Below are 19,832 nucleotides of genomic sequence, written 5' to 3' on the forward strand. Positions count from 1 at the left end.
TGTGTGTGTGTGTGTGTGTGTGTGTGGGGGGGGGGGATGTTTTTTTCCTTTAATGCTGCCGTTTTTTTTTTATCAAATATATAGAGGAGATTAAACCTAATTAAATTAATTCATGTTGTCTTTTACTGAAGAAAGACTGATAATGACAGTGATGACACCATAACATGAATTACTAGATTAAACATGGGTAAGAGTGCTGCCATTAGTTTCTGGAGAGGAAGCTGTAGATATTTAGCAATCACTTTGTTTGGATAACTTTGTTTTGTTTACAGTTTATTGGGGCAGTAAAGCTTGTCTGGGGTAGTTCATCATCACCTTAATTGCAAATGTTACTGTTGTCTGTTAAAATGAGTATTATTATTTTTGAGCAAAACAAAGATCCCAAGATTTATTACTGAGTTTTATGAACAAGGATGATTTCATGTTGGAACCCTCCTGGATTCAAATTTGTGTATCACTGATTACTAATTAATTTTGTCCTTTTTAGACTGATTAAACATCAGAACTTCTGGCTCTATTTCTAATTCATATGCAGCTACTGTTGTTGTGAGTGGTACAATTTAATGAGTTGGAGCCTGAGGCAGTCCTGGTCTAACTGGGATACTTTGTCCTCCAGTGTGTCTTGGGTGGGCCCAGGGTCTCTTCCCAGTCAATCTTGCCCAGAGCTTCTCCAAACAGGAGGCACTCGGGGGCATCCTCACCAGCTGCCTCGCACAGCTCAGCTCCCCATATCAGTGTGACACAAAACCTCCACGACAGGCTGGCAGGCCCACAGTGTTTCTTAAAATCTCTAAAGAAAGAAGCCGCGATATGGCTGCTTTTATCTCTCACCTGGATGGGTCGGGCTTCTTTGTCCAGTGAGAAACGTTTCAGAGGTGGTGATCCCCATTTGAACGGTGTCAAAACGTCATGCACACTGCTCTGGTCGACTTTGACCATCAGTCCAGGGAAACTTGGAGGAAAATTTAAAAGTAAAAGAACAAACTGTTACTAATCCACAGAGAGACTCAGTAGTGTGTGATACCCAACAGGATTTGTGGAATACAAATGTGCCTGCAAACATATATCCTTGAAGGTCATATTTTTTCCCCTGAGTACAAGCTTTGCATCCCAAAGTACTTTTCCTTGTTTTACTTTTGCATTTTAAGGTAGCTGAAATTTCCATGATTTATTCTGTTGTTTTAGATGTAAGATTTTAACTTTTTCCATGTTTTATGTTCTGTTAACATGCTGTCACCCCTCGAAGCATTTTTAAACAGTCCACTGCTGGGAAGGCCAATAGGATGATTCACTTATATTTTGTACTCTCCATATGTGTTAATAAATTCTGGAAAGATTTCCAGCAGCGGTCCCCAACCTTTTTTGCGCCACGGACCGATTTATGCCCGACAATATTTTCACGGACCGGCCTTTAAGGTGTCGCGGATAAATACAACAAAATAAAACTACTACCTGTACCGAAAAAAAGAAAATTTATTCATAACACACGTAAAAAAGACCCAGGAAAACCAAGTTAACGATAAAAACGATAACAAAATAACGCTGAAAACCGATAAAAACCCTGAAAACCATACATTTCACACCTGAGCCTCTATTCTCGCGGCCCGGTACCAAACGACTCACGGACCGATACCGGTCCGAGGCCCGGGGGTTGGGGACCGCTGTTTTACAGGGTCTGCTTGTGTAAGCATAACCATTATAAGCCATCATTTGCCCCTTTCCCAGTTAAACAAACAGCTCCTGCAGGACAGACACAGCAGTGAGTTTTCTGTTGTCTTGTTTTTATGCAGACGTTTTTCAATCATCCTTTGAGAGGCAATAAAGTAACCTTAACCTTTTTTGCTAGACAAATGTTCCCTTGAGGGCAATAAGTCAGAAACTAAGGTTTGAAATCAGTTGTAGGAAATTCATCACACAAAATATGCAAAGTAAAAGCTTCTAATGCAAAACAGCGTTAGTTATTACCAGACATTTGTGGCCGTAATAAATTGTTGTCACCGCGGGAGCTTTTAGCATGCAGACTTTATTTCTTTATTTCTTTCCATTATTTAACGCTAATCAACATCAGTTTGCTAGGTTTAACTGGATCATACCAAGAACACACTCAGAGGCAGGAATCGGACGCTACTCAGGATAAAAGACTAATCATTAATAATTACAATAAAATGTGCAAATGGGGAATCACGCACACAGGTAGGCAGTCAACAAGGGAAAAACTGAGCAAAGGGTTTGGGAAAATGTGTAGTGCAAAAAAACCTGTCTAAAATACAAAATCCAAGCAGTGCAGGTAAATAGGCAAAAGCAAACTGTCAGGAAAAATGCAAGAAAAATTCTTGCTATGTTCAAGCTATGTTCAATGAAACCCAGTGGAAGGAGAGGAGTTTGCACTTTGGGTTGTTATCCTGTCACAGATCTGACAGGAAAAGCAGAACTAATAGCAATTTGAAAAAAATATTTTCAAAATAAGAGTGTAAAAGCATATGTCATTGCACGTCATCGCACGATCAATTTTCTGAAGGATTTTAGAAGAAGAGACAGGAGGGATATAAGTGACTTGGACCCAAAGAAGAACTCTAATGCAGGTCAAGCATTAACAGTCTCCAATAAATAGCGCTAACAAAGTGGGCCAATTTAAAATGTACCAGAGGTCCAGAGATGGACAGGTAGGGCTTCACAGAATCTGTTGAGGCAGGCTACTATACAGTGGGGCAAAAAAGTATTTAGTCAGCCACCGATTGTGCAAGTTCCCCCACCTAAAATGATGACAGAGGTCAGTAATTTGCACCAGAGGTACACTTCAACTGTGAGAGACAGAATGTGAAAAAAAAAATCCATGAATCCACATGGTAGGATTTGTAAAGAATTTATTCGTAAATCAGGGTGGAAAATAAGTATTTGGTCAATAACAAAAATACAACTCAATACTTTGTAACATAACCTTTGTTGGCAATAACAGAGGTCAAACGTTTACTATAGGTCTTTACCAGGTTTGCACACACAGTAGCTGGTATCTTGGCCCATTCCTCCATGCAGATCTTCTCGAGAGCAGTGATGTTTTGGGGCTGTCGCCGAGCAACACGGACTCTCAACTCCCGCCACAGATTTTCTATGGGGTTGAGGTCTGGAGACTGGCTAGGCCACTCCAGGACTTTCAAATGCTTCTTACGGAGCCACTCCTTTGTTGCCCGGGCGGTGTGTTTTGGATCATTGTCATGTTGGAAGACCCAGCCTCGTTTCATCTTCAAAGTTCTCACTGATGGAAGGAGGTTTTGGCTCAAAATCTCACGATACATGGCCCCATTCATTCTGTCCTTAACACGGATCAGTCGTCCTGTCCCCTTGGCAGAAAAACAGCCCCATAGCATGATGTTTCCACCCCCATGCTTCACAGTAGGTATGGTGTTCTTGGGATGCAACTCAGTATTCTTCTCCCTCCAAACACGACGAGTTGAGTTTATACCAAAAAGTTCTACTTTGGTTTCATCTGACCACATGACATTCTCCCAATCCTCTGCTGTATCATCCATGTGCTCTCTGGCAAACTTCAGACGGGCCTGGACATGCACTGGCTTCAGCAGCGGAACACGTCTGGCACTGCGGGATTTGATTCCCTGCCGTTGTAGTGTGTTACTGATGGTGACCTTTGTTACTTTGGTCCCAGCTCTCTGCAGGTCATTCACCAGGTCCCCCCGTGTGGTTCTGGGATCTTTGCTCACCGTTCTCATGATCATTTTGACCCCACGGGATGAGATCTTGCGTGGAGCCCCAGATCGAGGGAGATTATCAGTGGTCTTGTATGTCTTCCATTTTCTGATGATTGCTCCCACAGTTGATTTCTTCACACCAAGCTGCTTGCCTATTGTAGATTCACTCTTCCCAGTCTGGTGCAGGTCTACAATACTTTTCCTGGTGTCCTTCGAAAGCTCTTTGGTCTTGGCCATGGCGGAGTTTGGAGTCTGACTGTTTGAGGCTGTGGACAGGTGTCTTTTATACAGATGATGAGTTCAAACAGGTGCCATTCATACAGGTAACGAGTGGGGGACAGAAAAACTTCTTACAGAAGACGTTACAGGTCTGTGAGAGCCAGAGATTTTCCTTGTTTGAGGTGACCAAATACTTATTTTCCACCCTGATTTACGAATAAATTCTTTACAAATCCTACCATGTGAATTCATGGATTTTTTTTTCACATTCTGTCTCTCACAGTTGAAGTGTACTTCTGGTGCAAATTACTGACCTCTGTCATCATTTTAAGTGGGGGAACTTGCACAATCGGTGGCTGACTAAATACTTTTTTGCCCCACTGTAACTGGCACAAAGGACGAGGCGTCTGATGGTGAGTGAATTACAAACTGAAGCTTTGTACTGCAGTTGAGCAGAAGATGATAAACAGGCACCATGAAATACATATCCACACATGTGCACAATAACCTTTTGAATCACAAGATATTATTTTTCTAAATTGATTTTCTGGGCTTTTCAGCCTTTATTGCAATGGGACAAGAGACAAAGAGATAAGACGGGAGAGCTGAGAGAAAAACACACAGCAAGACCTCAGGGCGGATTCAAACCTCACGCTTCTGCATTAGCCTTACAGCATATGAGTCGCCTCCTCAGTCCAGTGACATCAACTGGCACCCGATAATTTTTGTACTTAATAAGAGCAACCAAATGAACAAGTGTATGGGTGCAAACCGCAGACAGACACCCCTCGCATTTTTAAAAAAATATTTTGTTATATCTTTTCATGGGACAACATTGAAGATATGAAACGTTGATACAATGTAGTCAGTGTACAGCTTGTACAACAGTGTAAATTTGTTGTCCCCTCTAAATAACTCAACATACCGCCATTATTGCCTAAACCGCTGGCAACAAAAGTGAGTACACCCCTAACTGAAAATGTCCAACTTGTTCCCAATTACCCATTTTCCTTTCCTGGTGTCATGTGACCCATTAGTGTTACAAGCTTTCAGGGGGAACAGGTGTGTTGAATTTGGTGTTATTGCTCTCACACTCAATTCTTTTTTTTGTGTGCTCACACTCAATTCAATTCAATTTTATTTATACAGCGCCAAATCACAACAACAGTTGCCTCAAGGCGCTTTATATTGCATGTTCCACTCAGAACAAACCTCACCATGGATGACCAAAGAAGTTGAGTGCACGTGCTCAGTGTCATATCCAGAGGTTGTCTTTTGAAAATAGATGTATGAGTGCTACCACCGTGGCTGCAGAGGTTGAAGCCGTGGCGGGTCAGCCAGTCAGTGCTCAGACCATACGCCGCACACTGCATCACATGGCTGTCGACCCAAAAGGAAGCCTCTCTAAAGATAATGCACAAGAAAGCTTGCAAACGATTTGCTTAAGACAAGACTAAGGGTATGGATTACCTGTGGTCTGATGGAACCAAGACAAACTTATTTGGTTCAGATGGTGTCAAGGATGTGTGGCGGCAAAGGGTGAGGAGTACAAAGACAAGTGTGTCTTGCCTACAGTCGAGCATGGTGGTGGGATTTCATTGTTTGGGGCTGCATGACTACTGCTAGCACTGGGGAACTACAGTTAATTGAGGTAACCATAAATGCCAACATGTACTATGACATACTGAAGCAGAGCATGATCCCCTCGCTTCAGAACCTGGGCCACAGGACAGCATTCCTACATGATAACAACCCCGAACACACCTCCAAAAAGGCCACTGACTTGCTAAATAAACTGAGGGTAAAGATACTTGACTGGTCAAGCACCCTATTGAGCATCTGTAGGGCATTCTCAAATGGAAGGTGGAGGGGCGCAAGGTCTCTCACATCCACCAGCTCCATGATGTCATCATGGAAAAGTGGAAGAGGACTGCAGTGGCACCCTGTGAAGCTCTAGTCAACTCCATGCCAAACAGAGTTACGGCAGCGTTGGAAAATAATGGTCGCCACACAAAATATTGACAGTTTGGGCACAATTTGGACATTTTCACCTTTTGGATTTTCTCTCTTTTGTGAGATACTGTATATATAGATAATTCCAATAAAGAGGCACCAACGGCACAAACAGAGATGTCCAGTTCATTGATTGTAATTGGCGGAGATGAGGCCTAATAAACAGCTGCGGGCTGCAGCTGCCCGTGTTGTTGTCAATCAATGCAACCCCTCCACCCCCCCACCCTCACCCCCTGTCCTAGTTCACAGTTGTAATAAAGAAGGGAGCTATTAATAGAGGACAAAACTGTGAATGTTTGATATGATTCTAAAAACATCAGCTTAAAAAAAGAAAATTACCCTTGGTGCTCAAATAAATGAAAAGACTTTGTGGAACACTGAGCACTCCTGACAGTCCGGCTTGATTTTCATGAGCAGCACACATGCCTGTCTCAGTAGATGGAAGGCTGACTTCCTTAAGAACTTTTTAAAAAATTCCTCATATTCAGCTCAGACTGCAGCACGCTCACCCACATTAGGTGTTTTGACATATAATTCATAAAATGTGTATGAGGATGCTTAAAAAGGCAGTAGGCTATCATCAGTCCGCATGCAGCAGCATCAGCAGAGCACTGCGGCGTTCACCCATGTGATACATCCTGACTTCATTGCATTTCATATAAGCAGGAACAGGGAGATAAACAAATGCTGATTCATTTTTTTCCAGCTTGGAGTGCATTATGTTTGCTGTTGTCACCACCAATATGTTTCTCTCTGCCACTTTTGACTCAAGTTCAAGACAAATGAAAAAAATATTCTGTATTGCCTGCATAAAGCCTCCTATATACTAATATAATTAAATACTTTTAGTCTACTGGGTTTCCTTTATGCATTCATTATTTTCACCTTTTGAATATGAAGACAGTTTTTAGTTACAGTCAAAAGAAACTTTTTCAAGAATTAGAAAATGATGAAAGAATGCTGGGAAAGTTACTTTTCAAATGCAATAACCCAGTTACCCTGTTTGTCTTTCTAACATATGTTCAGGGACAAAGCATAAATTTAAATTCAGTACTTTAAACCTTACAGCAGAACTCAGTGAAGATTATTTTAAAACTGAAGGTAAATAAACACAATAGAGAAGGAGGTATTGTTGGTGACTGCGGTCATAATGACTTACCTGCAGACTTTTCATAGAAAACAAGTTTTACAACGCTCACCTTCCTTGACGTGGTTGTTGTTTTGCAGCCTTATTCCGTCATGTTAATAAGATTTGTACACATTAAATTAAATATAAGAATTTAGGGAAAGCATTCATCTAAATGGTATTATTATGAGCAGCTAAGGATGGGTTCATTACTGACCAACAAATTTACCCTTAATGGTCTTGATGTTCAATGACATTGAACTATATGCAAAGAGAAATCATTCCTGCATGGGGTAAAATGCAAAAACAACAGAAGAAATGTTATTATTAACATAATATTTTAAATCATATAATTTGTCACGGTTCCGGGTCCGTTGGACCCAGTATTTTGAGTTTATTATGTTTTGGTTCACTTTTGCATCATGGATTATTCTTTGTTTCTCTGGTACTTTGTGTTTCAGTTATCTTGGTGTTTTGGATTGTTTCTCATTCTCTTGTTGTGATGTTTATTATTATTATTATTATTATTATTATTATTATTATTATTAGAGTTTCATGTTTCTATTATCCATGTTTTAGGAATGGTGGTTTCATGTATAGTTCAGTTCCATGTTTCATTTTCTGTCTCTGTGTTGAGTCCATGTCTCTGAGTTGTGATTCATGTTTCCTGTTTTATTGTGAAAGACTTTGTCTTATGTTAGTGTGTGCAGCTTTGTTCCCCATGTCTCGTTAGCCCTGATCTCTCCCAGCTGTGTCTCCCTTCTGTGGCCCATTTCCTCATTACTACCCTGTGTATTTAAGCCCTGTGTTTTCCCATGCCCAGTGTCGCGTCGTACCCTCAGATTATGCCTGTGTGTTTTTGGTTTCGGTGTTCAGTCCTCACTTGTTTTGTTTTCTGGCCAGCAATAAAGCTGAGGTTTTTTAAGTTGCATTCCGTTTTCCGAGTCCTGCATTTGGATCCTCCTCTCTGCCTGCCCGCACACAGAGCCCTGACATAATTAGAATTAACACCTTCACAATCACATTTCAGTTGCTAACTATAATGAAATTGCATATCCTTACAAGGTAGCTGATTAAAATCTTTCTCATTGCCTAATGTCTCCAATACAATTATGTCTATTTTATACTTCAGTAAGATTTAACTATCCAACACTTTCTGTCACAGGGCTCCTCTATGTTGTTTAGTGATTAACTCTGCAAAATAAATGACAGACCATTAATGCAATGCTCCATTTTTATTTAGCACTGTATGTTGGTGTGCAAACAAACATATTCTTTTCTCATTCAAAGACAGACCCTTCTGCTAAAGGAGACACATTTAGGCTGTAGTTTACACAGCAATAATTTAACACAATGATGCACGCAATGTAAGCATAGCGAGTTTTGCATTTTCCCATGGTTCAGACAGAGGTTTTGTGAGACACTCACTGTGAAGGATCTTCTGGCATAAAACTTGAATTTTTTTTCAGATGATCCATAATTCCATAACTCAGTACTTATAATATAATTCAATACTTTGCTGGGATTAAAGGCAGATGCTCCTTGGAGTGGTTTGTTCTTGGCATGGTTTAGTATGTTTGTGAGCCTTAAGCTTCTGGAGTTGTAGTGTGCAAACATTAACTAATTAGCACTAATCACAATGTAGGCTGATGCAAATGTTCTTTTGCAGTATCTTCCTATAATATAGCAAATGCCTTTTTGTCTGTTTGTTCGTTTCTTTGTCCACCAACTCGACCTAGATCATCAGGAGTTGAGTAATCAAACTGGGGCCCAGGGTACATCTTAGGCCCCTGAAGGTTCTTATCTATATCAGATATTATGATATCAACGTGTTGCCTAGCAACTGTCTAATAACAGGCTAAAAATACATTTATATACCTATAACACCTTGTAAAAGCATCATCTCAACAGTAACATCTCATTTCTATCCAGAAATCTTGAATTATGCATGATGTATTATGACACCATCATGTTGCCTGGTAAGTACCCAGAAGTGGGCTAAAATAACCTGTTTTAGTCTTTATCTTACAAAAACATAATGAAAACATCCCATTGTTATAATTTCACAGCAAAAGCATTTATTTTATAACCACATGATTTTAATTTCAATACCTAGCAACCACCTAACAGGCTAAAATCGCCCATTTTCAGCATATAAACAACATCTGCTATGATTGAGCATATCATCATGGGAGTCCAAACAGGCCAAACAAGCTGTAGGATGGATATGTATGAGTTAGCAAAATTTAAACCTTGATCTGATGCTTAGGCTGTATGAGGAGTTCATGCACCTCTAAGGTTTCTACAATTCAGCCTTAGGGTAGTAAAATTGCGTACCACATTTCACTCAGTAACTACGTATGCCAAACTCATAAGAAGAAATATCAGAAACTCAACAAAGCCAGTATGATTTATAACCTGTTTAATTAACTGTGACAGCACATGCACTGAAGTCTGGGCCTTTAGCCAAACACTGCTGCCAAACAACAACCAAAACCCCCTGTTATGATAAAATGTGTACAGTTGTGTAAGAAAGTGAATGCTAATTGTCTTAAATTGTAAAGCACATGCACACACAACGGAGAGGAATAAAAATTTAGATAACCAAACTCTTTTTAAAATTCAACACATTGCCTGTGACGAGAAAGAAAACGTGCAGGAGGATCAAACTGCAATCACTTGTTCTCTTTCCCATTATCAACCTTTTATTTTCTGTTCTGTCGTTTTATTGAAGCAAGGTCACAGTGAAAAGGGTTTTCAAGTACAAACAATCACTTCAGTAACGACACAAACAAAGGTGATGTTTGCCTGATAGCATTTCAATGTGGGTTGTCCTTCTGAAATGACAGCGCCTCTCAACGGGGAAGAGCTAACAATGAAAACATCCATCTACCAGTAATGTGAACAGAATATGGCCCGTTCTTCGGTCATAATAGATACAGATGGGATTCACCCACAAATGACCCATAAATAGTGTCATAAAACTAATCAGATCTATTCATCACAATTTTATTTATTGTTTAGCATAAATAAGAGGAAGTTTGGTTATTGCTGCAGAGCTGGAGTAAACTGTAATTTATCATGAACTGATGGTGCAGCTGCAGCTCTGTTACATACAGATTTTATAGCTAGTTTGGGTCTATTTATGGAGGAACTAAACAACGGCTCATTTGTCTCGATAGGTTTCTAAGAATATTACACGGAATGATGAGTAAGTGCCACATAGGAAAAAAATAAGCTCTAAGTTAGTTGGACTGCTTACTGGCAAAAAGGCAGAAGTATACATGTGGCCTATTTTCAGATGACTCATCCACATGTCATGCGATAACCTTACTCACTGGTTTCACCTGTTTGAGCAAAAGCATGAGCAACTGAATGCTCGTGTTTCCCAATGAATTTTTAGGATTCAGATCAGGGGAATACCGCTGGGAGACCAGGATCAGACAAATGCAGGAATGTTTTTATTTTTGATGTTCTGTTTGTTTGTTTTTTAGCTGGATATTGATGAGTTTGTTACTGATGTATTAGTGAGGTATCTGGGATTTTTTGTTAGAACTTCTTCCTAAAAAATTGCAGGAAAAAACCTGCAGGGAAGAGGCAGGAAGTTAGGATGGAGTAAACAGCCTTGATGAACTTTTACCTGACAGCTTCAAGTGCAGTGTGATGCAGTCATTTTTGAGGCTCGCCAAAAAAACGAACCATTAAAAAGTTAGATTTCTTTTGAATCAATTTCCCAGTACATGATTTGAATCTCTTGGAAAACACAAACATATTCTGTGAGTAGTTTTCTCGTTGATTGGTTTCACTCAGTGGTGGGAATTTTAATTTGTTTGTCAAACGCAAATGAATGAATCTGTACACCTCAGAATGTGTTCAGTTTGCTGCATTCTTAAGCCAGTGGTATCAGAAAACAAAACAATAGTTTGTGCAGAACACTGTCACAATGCCACGATGGCACAACAGAGGGCTTGCTGTTGGGATGCTGGATGCGGACTTGCATGCCATAAGTCACGATTTGCCATCCCAAATCTGATCATTCTTGAGGGAAAACTGAGACACTTGTACTTGTGCGATTCTTGTGATAGCACCCTACCCTGTGGCTTTTTCAGCAGGACAATTCCTGTCTCCATACAAGTTATGCTAGTGTAGCACAGGACTTTCTGGACACTTGTCCTGATACGTCGCCAACTGAACATTCCTTAGACAGGCTGACTACTGCACAGCTGCAGGGTCCAACAGCAGGTGCAGACACGTGTACAGTCTATGTGCAGACTATTTGCATTACATCCAGAAAAGGCAGTACCTCGTATTAATCGTCTATCTACATGTTATAGTACTGGCCTTTTACCGGGTTAACACAGGCTCTACAAAACTACAGCAGCAGCTTATTTCATGCACCGTTTACATAAATAGCTGTTTCCTATTTTCAGCCTATATTATAATGTAGACAGTTGTTTATGCACCTTAATGTTGAAATAATGACTTCATGCGTTCGGTGAGGTAACAAAATTACTTCTGACTAAGAAGGTCGTTTTCCATATACGCTTATTAATGGGCTTAAATGGCTGTAAATGTACCTAAACTGGAGAGTTTGACATTTTGTACTGAATACCAGTTAGTTACTTAAATTACATCTAGTAAGACTTCCTTCCTCTGACTGTTTTTTTTTTTTTTAATTTCCCCCTGAGCTCTTTGTCTGGTCCATGGACTCGAAGTGAGTCACTGGAGGACAAAATGTTATGTACCACAACTGAAACGCAGATGGCCGTGAGCTTTGCTTCAGCCATCACTCATTGCTCACTCACAGGTTAGCATGCCAACCAAGTCAGAGAAAACTGTCACAGTACACCCGTCAGTTTGGCAAACCACCCTGCTGCCTAAAGTCTAACTGCTCCATGTGGTGGATATTACAAAGTCTCAGAGATTGGGAAGAGAATAATAAACAGATGAAATTCACATGTTGGACATTTTTGCTGGAACATTTTGTGGTGTCTATATATTTAGAGTAAAACTGCAACATGCTAGCGGATGTATGTTATTTTCACAGGTGTTGAACTCCACATAAGAAGGCAGTTAGTATTGTTGAATATAAGTGACATTTTAGAATTTTGTTGTTTCCAGGTGTCAGTCAAATAGATGTTGATGCTTAAAGGTGAGTTCTGCAGAAATGATGCGTAAAAGAAAGAACAGTCTGCCTTGATCTTAAATTTATCCCCTTCTGTTTTAATATTACAATCTGTTGCTGTTGTTTCCATTCAAGTGGCATCAGTTCCTCAAATGGCCACATGAAGTTGGCTTCAAATGTGAGATGGTCCCTATCCACCTGGGAACCCACTGGCCAGTTTATTGACTTCTCTGATTTGCTTTCATGTGCAGCCACAGCCAGGCCATGATTATAGTTTCTGTCAGCTGGCCATTGTTTTCAAATGCAGATCAATTTTTAAAAAGTAAATAAATGCTTAATCGTCAGCGGGTGATAACTGATCGTTATCTGCTGTTTGTGTTTTGCTTGTCACACAGGTTGTTTACCTTAACCAAAGCCTGCTTAAACCTGATGTTAGATGGAACTCGAATAACAAAGAGAAGCCTGAAAGCATCGCGTAGCAAAAATCCCCTCACAGATTCTTATTATTCATGTGAAGCAATATGTATTCATGATAAAATACCCCACGTTTACAGCCAGGACATGTATCCTAGTCCACAAACTAACGCTGTAAACTTTATACTGACATTCTGCATCCCACGAATACAGTCCACCCTATCAAAACTACCACCTATAGCGCAGAATATCTTAACTCAGGATCAACTGTATCTTTCCCGACCTTTTATATAGCACCGCCCTCACCCTGACGTTTCAGGTTGTCTGATACTTTAAGAACAGCTGCACAGTTAATCATACTGTGCTCATCCTTCAAAAGCTCCCTTGGTAGTGCAGAGGACTTTAGAGTGATCACAAAAGACACCCTTGGGTTGCTAGTTTGATTACATCGTGAAGGATGTGGTGTTTTTCGGTGCCTGTAGCTCAAGTGGCAACGCTAAATGTAAAGAATAAAAGCACTCTGCCAGTGTGTGGTAATAGATGAATGTATCTTGTAGTGTAGACAGTGTTCTGAGTAAAACTAGAAGCACTGTATGAATATAAGTCTATTTACCCGTGTTTGGTACATTATAACCTTTGCTGCTGAAGATGGAAAGCACCTACTGAATGTCAACATTTTGATTAACATGAATATTATGCTTAAAGCACAACTGTGCTTTGTTCCTTATTAGTAATTACACCTGCCAGGAAATATTTTCATGTCCTTAACTTTAATTGCATCAAACTACTTCTGCAGCTATTAAATTGTAGGAAATACAGCAAGGAAGTTGACAAAAAGATGCAGTGAAAAGGTGAAGTACAGCATATGATCAAAACACAAGTGGATAGGATGTACTGCAACATCACAGTTGGCTTTTTAGCAGTGAAAGTGCATCTGAGGGAACCATTCTCCTTTCAGAGGGAGATTAAAAACAGTAAGATCATTACCTCAAGCTTGTGTACCAACTGAGAAACCCAGAGCAGACAACGTGAAGCAGCGTCTCTCTCCTCACACTGCTTTGATGTTTCCTAGAACTAGGCATTTATCTCCCAGTTAGTCTTTTAGAGCTTATCAGTTATCAACAGAGGAGGAAGAGGGCTTTTATTTTGGTCTTCACTCAGGTTTCAATCAGTATGTGAAGCTCAGATCTTATCGAATCTAGTCTGGCTGATTGTGACTGTAAATAACGTGTTCTTTCTCAGTTTTTCTACAGATTATTGAGAATTAGCTTGGAGAAAATCTACGAGTAACTCACAGGCTCATACTAACAACCTTGACCTCATTTAAGCAAAAAGACAAAAAATAATCTAAGTTCTTTTTGGCATTTCTGTCATTTCCTCCCCATGACAATAAATGAATTCACACTTTGTGAAACAGTACACTTTGTTCCCTTCAGACATCACTGGCAGCCATGGCGGAACAATATTAATAATTACACCTGTGATGATGACAGAGGCACAGTCTAATTTCAGTCCCACAGAGCCAGCAAGTTGGTTTTTTTAATTGTCTGTCTGCTGAGGCAGCCTGTGACCAACAAATGTCCAATTTTAATGCATCTATTCTGATTTTATCTGCAACATTACTGCTATCATCTCCTGCCTCCTTGGCCTGCACTGCCAATTCTGCCATTGTGCTGGCCTGAAGCCATGTGGGGAGAAGAAAACATCACTAAAATGTCTGAATAAATGGAAATTAGATCATTCATAATCAGTGAACTGAATCTTTATTTATTACGACCATGCACAGGGCAGGGCTTTGCTATTGTGATTCATAACAGGATCTGACTCTTAATTTGTTGGTGAGTAATCTGATCGAATGTGCTGATAACTAGTCGGCCTGTCCAGATGAGAAGGGACACTGGAGCAAATATGAAGTGTACAAAGAAAAAACAAAAACAAAGAAAATGTCCTTGAATCATCACCGATCAGGACTGTGTGTGAAATGTGAAGTGTTTTAATGTTAAATGCGACTAAAACGTACTTTTCTTTATTTCTTTCTCCAATTTTCTTTCTCCAAATCGGGATCTTGAGGTTGTTTTTTAAGCTTTAAAAATAGCTGGAAGGCAGACCCGACTGGATAGGTGGGGATGATGGGGTTCAACAGTTAGAGATAGCCAACAAAATATATGAAGTGTGCTATCTGCGCTCTGAGTTTGTCAATCGTGGTTAATTATTCACAGAATAAACAGGCATGGAGTGACTATCAACGAAGTCTGCAACCTCCATCTGTCTTTGAAAGCATTCAAATTAAAGTTAAGCCTACTCAAGGCAACTGAAACGTGCAGCTATTTGTTCCTGTACAATACAAACGATTGTGATCACAATAACGTCATGAAGTAGGAGGACAGCAAGCTTCTACTAAGCTGCTATTTATCTATTTGTTGTGCTGTGGTGATGCTGGTTCTTTGCCCGAGAACATCCTCTGCAAAGAGGAGCTTTGGTAATTCAAAATTCAAAATCCCTTTTCTTTTCTTTCTTTCTGTTTTTTTCCCCACATAAGAACCCTCTGTCGTCTGCCTTGTTCCTATGCACCGCACTTGACAGCTTCATGGGTTGGGCAGATAACGCGGTATGGAAACACGTGACCGGGCTTTGTGGAAGCTACGCTTCATAAGTGTGAAGACAGAGAGAAATAGATTGGAGAGACGCTGGAGGCGGCAGGAGCAGCAGGAGCAGCAGGAACAGCAACCTGTTTCTACAAAGCAGGAGCGCACTCCAAGAGCGAAAAGGCACTTCTGCAGACACCCGAAAAACTTAACTTGCGCAGAGAATTTGAAAAGCAAACTAATTATTATGATAAAAGTGACGATTTGCGTTTAAAGCTTTCATGGTGGTTGTCTCTCCTTTTATGTAAGATCTGAGTTGGTTGGAGGATGCGTTTCTGACTTGGACTAATGCGCGGTGAAAAAGGGCGATTCTGTGCACTTGGGAAAATTATGTAAGGTAAAAATCAGCACTTTTCTATTGCAAGCGCTACATTAATACTTAGATTAGTACTTCAAATGCCTTTTTAATGTTTCTTCCGCCATCAAAGGGTTGGTTTTTCTTTTTTTCTTTTTCTCTTAAATGTTACGTATTTCCAAATATTAATTTACGCACCGGAACACAGGTTCCAATATACATTCCCACATTAAATGTTTAAATTCGTGTGGGAGTGTTTAAAACTGTATGTGGAAGTTATTTAATAATTATTGTTCTGTAATTTTATATGTCTCATAGTAGACTGCACAAATTTGCACAATAAGCTTAAAAAATGTATAAAACAGTACTAAGAACAAAGTGAGCTACTGTGTGGGTCATGCCTAACTAACTAACTCAGTAATACGTGTGGAAAAAAATCTGAACTGCACAGACTTTCAGATATCTGCAGTGGAAAATTTGAATTATGCGAGGATTATCCATCTTAGAGAAATTTCAGCCCAAATTTTGCACTGCTGCAAACTTGTTTCTGTTTATGGCTTGTATTTTCTTAGATTTTAAAAAAATATTTCTGAAATTTTGTTGTTGTTTTGTTTGTTTTTAAATCAATTTGTAGGTTGTCCAGACATCTTAGACTGCAGTATAACCCTCAGACGCAGCCATGAAATCTGTGCTGGATGGTGTGGCAGACACCACCTTTCGGACTATTACATCTGGTTTGCAGTATCTGGGCTCCAACGATGCTAACTATGATGACCCGCTCAGTGATGTAGACTTCAAGGGCAGCTTCTCTCTGCAGAAGCCGTTATCTGCTTTCCGCAGCAACTCTTTCCCAAACAAAGTACCTCCAGACGAGGAGCTCATCCTCAAGGGCATCCCCTTCTACCCTACCAATGCCACAGACTTGTTTGGCAACAGGAGTACATTCAAAGATGAGACTAACAATATACAGTGTGGGGAGAACTTTATGGACATGGAGTGTTTCATGATCCTGACTCCTAGCCAGCAGCTGGCTGTGGCTGTGATGTCTCTGACCCTGGGCACCTTCACTGTTCTGGAAAACCTGGTGGTGCTCTGCGTCATCCTGCAGTCCCGCACCCTCCGCTGTCGACCGTCCTACCATTTCATCGGCAGTCTCGCTGTGGCTGACCTGCTGGGCAGTGTTATCTTTGTCTACAGCTTTTTGGACTTCCATGTTTTCCACAGGAAGGACAGCCCCAATGTTTTTCTCTTCAAGCTGGGTGGAGTCACGGCATCGTTCACAGCGTCAGTGGGGAGTCTTTTCCTCACTGCTATTGACCGCTACATCTCAATTCACCGGCCTCTCGCCTACAGGCGCATCGTGACACGGACCAAGGCTGTCATAGCCTTCTGTATGATGTGGACAATCTCCATCATCATCGCAGTGCTACCTCTGCTGGGCTGGAACTGTAAGCGTCTCAATTCTGTTTGCTCAGACATATTCCCCCTCATCGATGAGAACTACCTGATGTTCTGGATCGGTGTAACCAGCGTGCTGCTTATTTTCATTATCTACGCCTACATATATATCCTGTGGAAAGCTCACCACCATGCTGTCCGCATGCTGAGCCGCGCCTCCCAGAAGAGCCTTGTTGTCTATTCAGCAGATGGGACCAAAGTGCAGACCACACGCCCTGATCAGGCACGCATGGACATCCGTCTGGCCAAGACCCTGGTGCTTATCCTGGTGGTGCTGGTAATCTGCTGGGGCCCATTGCTTGCCATCATGGTCTATGACCTCTTCTGGAGGATGGACGATGACATCAAGACAGTGTTTGCATTTTGCAGCATGCTCTGCCTGCTCAACTCCACTGTCAACCCAATCATCTACGCCTTGAGGAGCAAGGACCTGAGGCATGCTTTCCTCAGCTCCTGCAATGCCTGCAGGGGCAGTGGCCAGCAGTTGGACAATAGCCTCGAGTCAGACTGCCAGAACAGAAATACCCACATTTCTGCCAACAGGGCTGCAGAGAGTTGCGTGAAGACCACTGTGAAAATAGCCAAAGTAACAATGTCTGTATCAACTGAAACTTCTGCAGAAGCTGTCTAATTGGCCATGACGGGGAAAACTGTGTAAATGTCATCTCTCCCCTCCCCAAACAATGCCATTCCACAACGTAAAGCAGAGGTTAGGCATTCATCTCCCGAAAATTCTGACTTACATCCTCACGTAGATGCTTTAGTGGTTGCATAATTTACGTTTGTGTATGAGTACATAGTGTGCCAAAGTGCCAAATGGTATTGCAAGGTCATGTAAAGGACTCATATAACTGGAAGGGGTCATTAAAGACTATCATAAGTCTGCTGTTTACCAGAGACGTCATGATATCCAATTAGTGAAGGCATATTATATTTTTGTACTGTGAATTCAGGTTTTGAAAACAATATTTCATTTATGGGATAAGGGGCTACTGACATTTTTAAGTAGAGATGTTTTACTGTGTCATTTAGACTTTAACACGTCTTGCACCATAAAAGTATGAAATCCTCGCATCTTGACTTTCTACAGGCTTCATGTACATGTTGCATATCGACATTTCTATAAGCAAATAGAAGGAAAAAATTGATGCAAACTGTCTTTGCCATATAACATGTTACTTTTGTACTTCTGACAACACTCAGTGAGTGGCAAACGTGTGAGGAGATTTTTGAGAAATCAAAGGTGGTTTGTGTTCCAAGACAGAAAACATTATCACCATGATGAAGCAAACTCTAAGGCAAATAGATTCACAGCTTTTGGCATCGTGAAATCTGAAATGGGATCTTCTGCGGGAGAGTGACTGTCCCCGATGTCTGTTTCTTTACTCGCTGGCTGTTACACCCTCAGAGTAACGTGTCTTTGTTCCGATGTATACCTAACAACTGTACAGTGTTTTCTTGCAAAATAAAGTGTTCAGATCGACTCATTCAACTACAAAGCCGAGACAACAATAACAAAAAAGCTTTTGTTCGAGGCTTGAACGGCTCAAAAACTGAATTTGGACGCAGTGTGCTGGTCACTACTGTAAAAAACTGACTCTAGCTGCTTTCATCAAATGTATGATTTTACTGGATTCAGCCTTGTACGTGTGTGATACCTTGTGACTTGGTGATATGTTTCCAATCCTGAGTCTTTTGATCATTGCAGTGAGGTGTTTTAGTGCTACTGTTGCAGCGGGGCATCATGTTGGAAAATAACCCATGCACGGGGCTAGTGAAGTAGTTTTGGCGTAACTCTACATTTAAAAAAAAAAAGAAGTCTACTTTTATTTTATGTATGAAAACAAAGAAACTAAGGTCTTTTCATTAGCTGGTACTTTGAATGAGAGTTTTGTGTATGCGTTCTGTGGAGCATTGACAACTGACCTTACAAAAGAAGCTCAGAAGATGTGATTTTTCTAATAGGTGATGTAGTACTTTTAATCTAGAAATCTCACAGCACAATTGTTCTGTAGACATTTATCTCGGTGTAAACTTATCCAGACAGCTGTTTATCAGTATGCTTTGCTGCCTCTTGTAATTTTGAGTATTGAAGATCAAAATGTCAACTGTCAAGTGGCTTCTGTACATTGGTGGCATAATGAGGAATCTATGACTTTAAAAATCCCAATCAGTCAAGTGTTTTTAGTATTGCTGTTCTCAAACTTTTGAATAAAGTCGCAGCTGGTGGTCACTTTGCGTGCAGTTTGTTTGTTTGATTGATTAATTAACGATGGAAAACAGGACGTTTTGCCTAATCTATCCACTCAGTTGAGAGGGACCAGACGCTAAGAAAGCACAGCGCTGAGCTCCTGAGCATCTGTGATGCTTCAGTGCCCCCTTGTGGAAGAATCTAATCAGCCTTTTTGAATAACGAGGACATTCCTCCTGTTGGATTTAGCTTTGTTACGGTTACTTATCGCAGCCCTAAAAGTGACAAATTGCAAATCACTGGCTGCAAATCATCTCCTGACAGCAACATCTGCTCTGATCTTTTTATCTCTTGGATTACATGAAGAGGGAAATTGAAACATCTGTTCTCACAGCTGTCCTTGGGATTTTGTTTAATGCAGATACTTCAGTCTTCAAAAGAAAAAAGAAAAAAAAAAGCCATGAGGCAGCATACATGAACAGGTCTCTCAGTAGGCAGCATGGTGATTCAACGGTTGGCACTTCTGTTTCACAGCACACAGGTCCAAACCAAAACAGGACCCGGGTACTGATGTGGGTGAATGAGATTCTTAAAAGTTTGACTTCCTGTTTAAATAAAAGTTAATAACCCTGTCAAAAAAAC

At 40.6% G+C, this 19,832-nt stretch overlaps 1 protein-coding gene across 2 annotated transcripts; it reads left to right on the forward strand.

Annotated features, from left to right (window-relative positions):
- Window positions 1-15,172: 15,172 nt before the first annotated feature.
- On the forward strand, window positions 15,173-19,232 carry cnr1 (cannabinoid receptor 1). Of its 2 annotated transcripts, none has more exons than XM_085432173.1 (2): window positions 15,173-15,578; window positions 16,176-19,232. In XM_085432173.1, the coding sequence occupies exon 2, from the start codon at window positions 16,221-16,223 to the stop codon at window positions 17,628-17,630; it is 1,410 nt and encodes a 469-aa protein (XP_085288299.1). In that variant the 5' UTR covers window positions 15,173-15,578; window positions 16,176-16,220; the 3' UTR covers window positions 17,631-19,232. The 2 variants fall into 2 exon arrangements, with proteins under 2 accessions (XP_085288299.1, XP_085288298.1); XM_085432172.1 differs by having other exon boundaries at window positions 15,174-15,583.
- The last annotated feature ends 600 nt before the right edge of the window (window positions 19,233-19,832 follow it).

This window comes from Copadichromis virginalis, linkage group LG15 (genome assembly GCF_057382275.1).
Source record: "Copadichromis virginalis isolate Kocher_CV1m ecotype Utaka linkage group LG15, C_Virginalis_male_GT1.1, whole genome shotgun sequence".
Lineage (NCBI taxonomy): Eukaryota > Metazoa > Chordata > Actinopteri > Cichliformes > Cichlidae > Copadichromis > Copadichromis virginalis.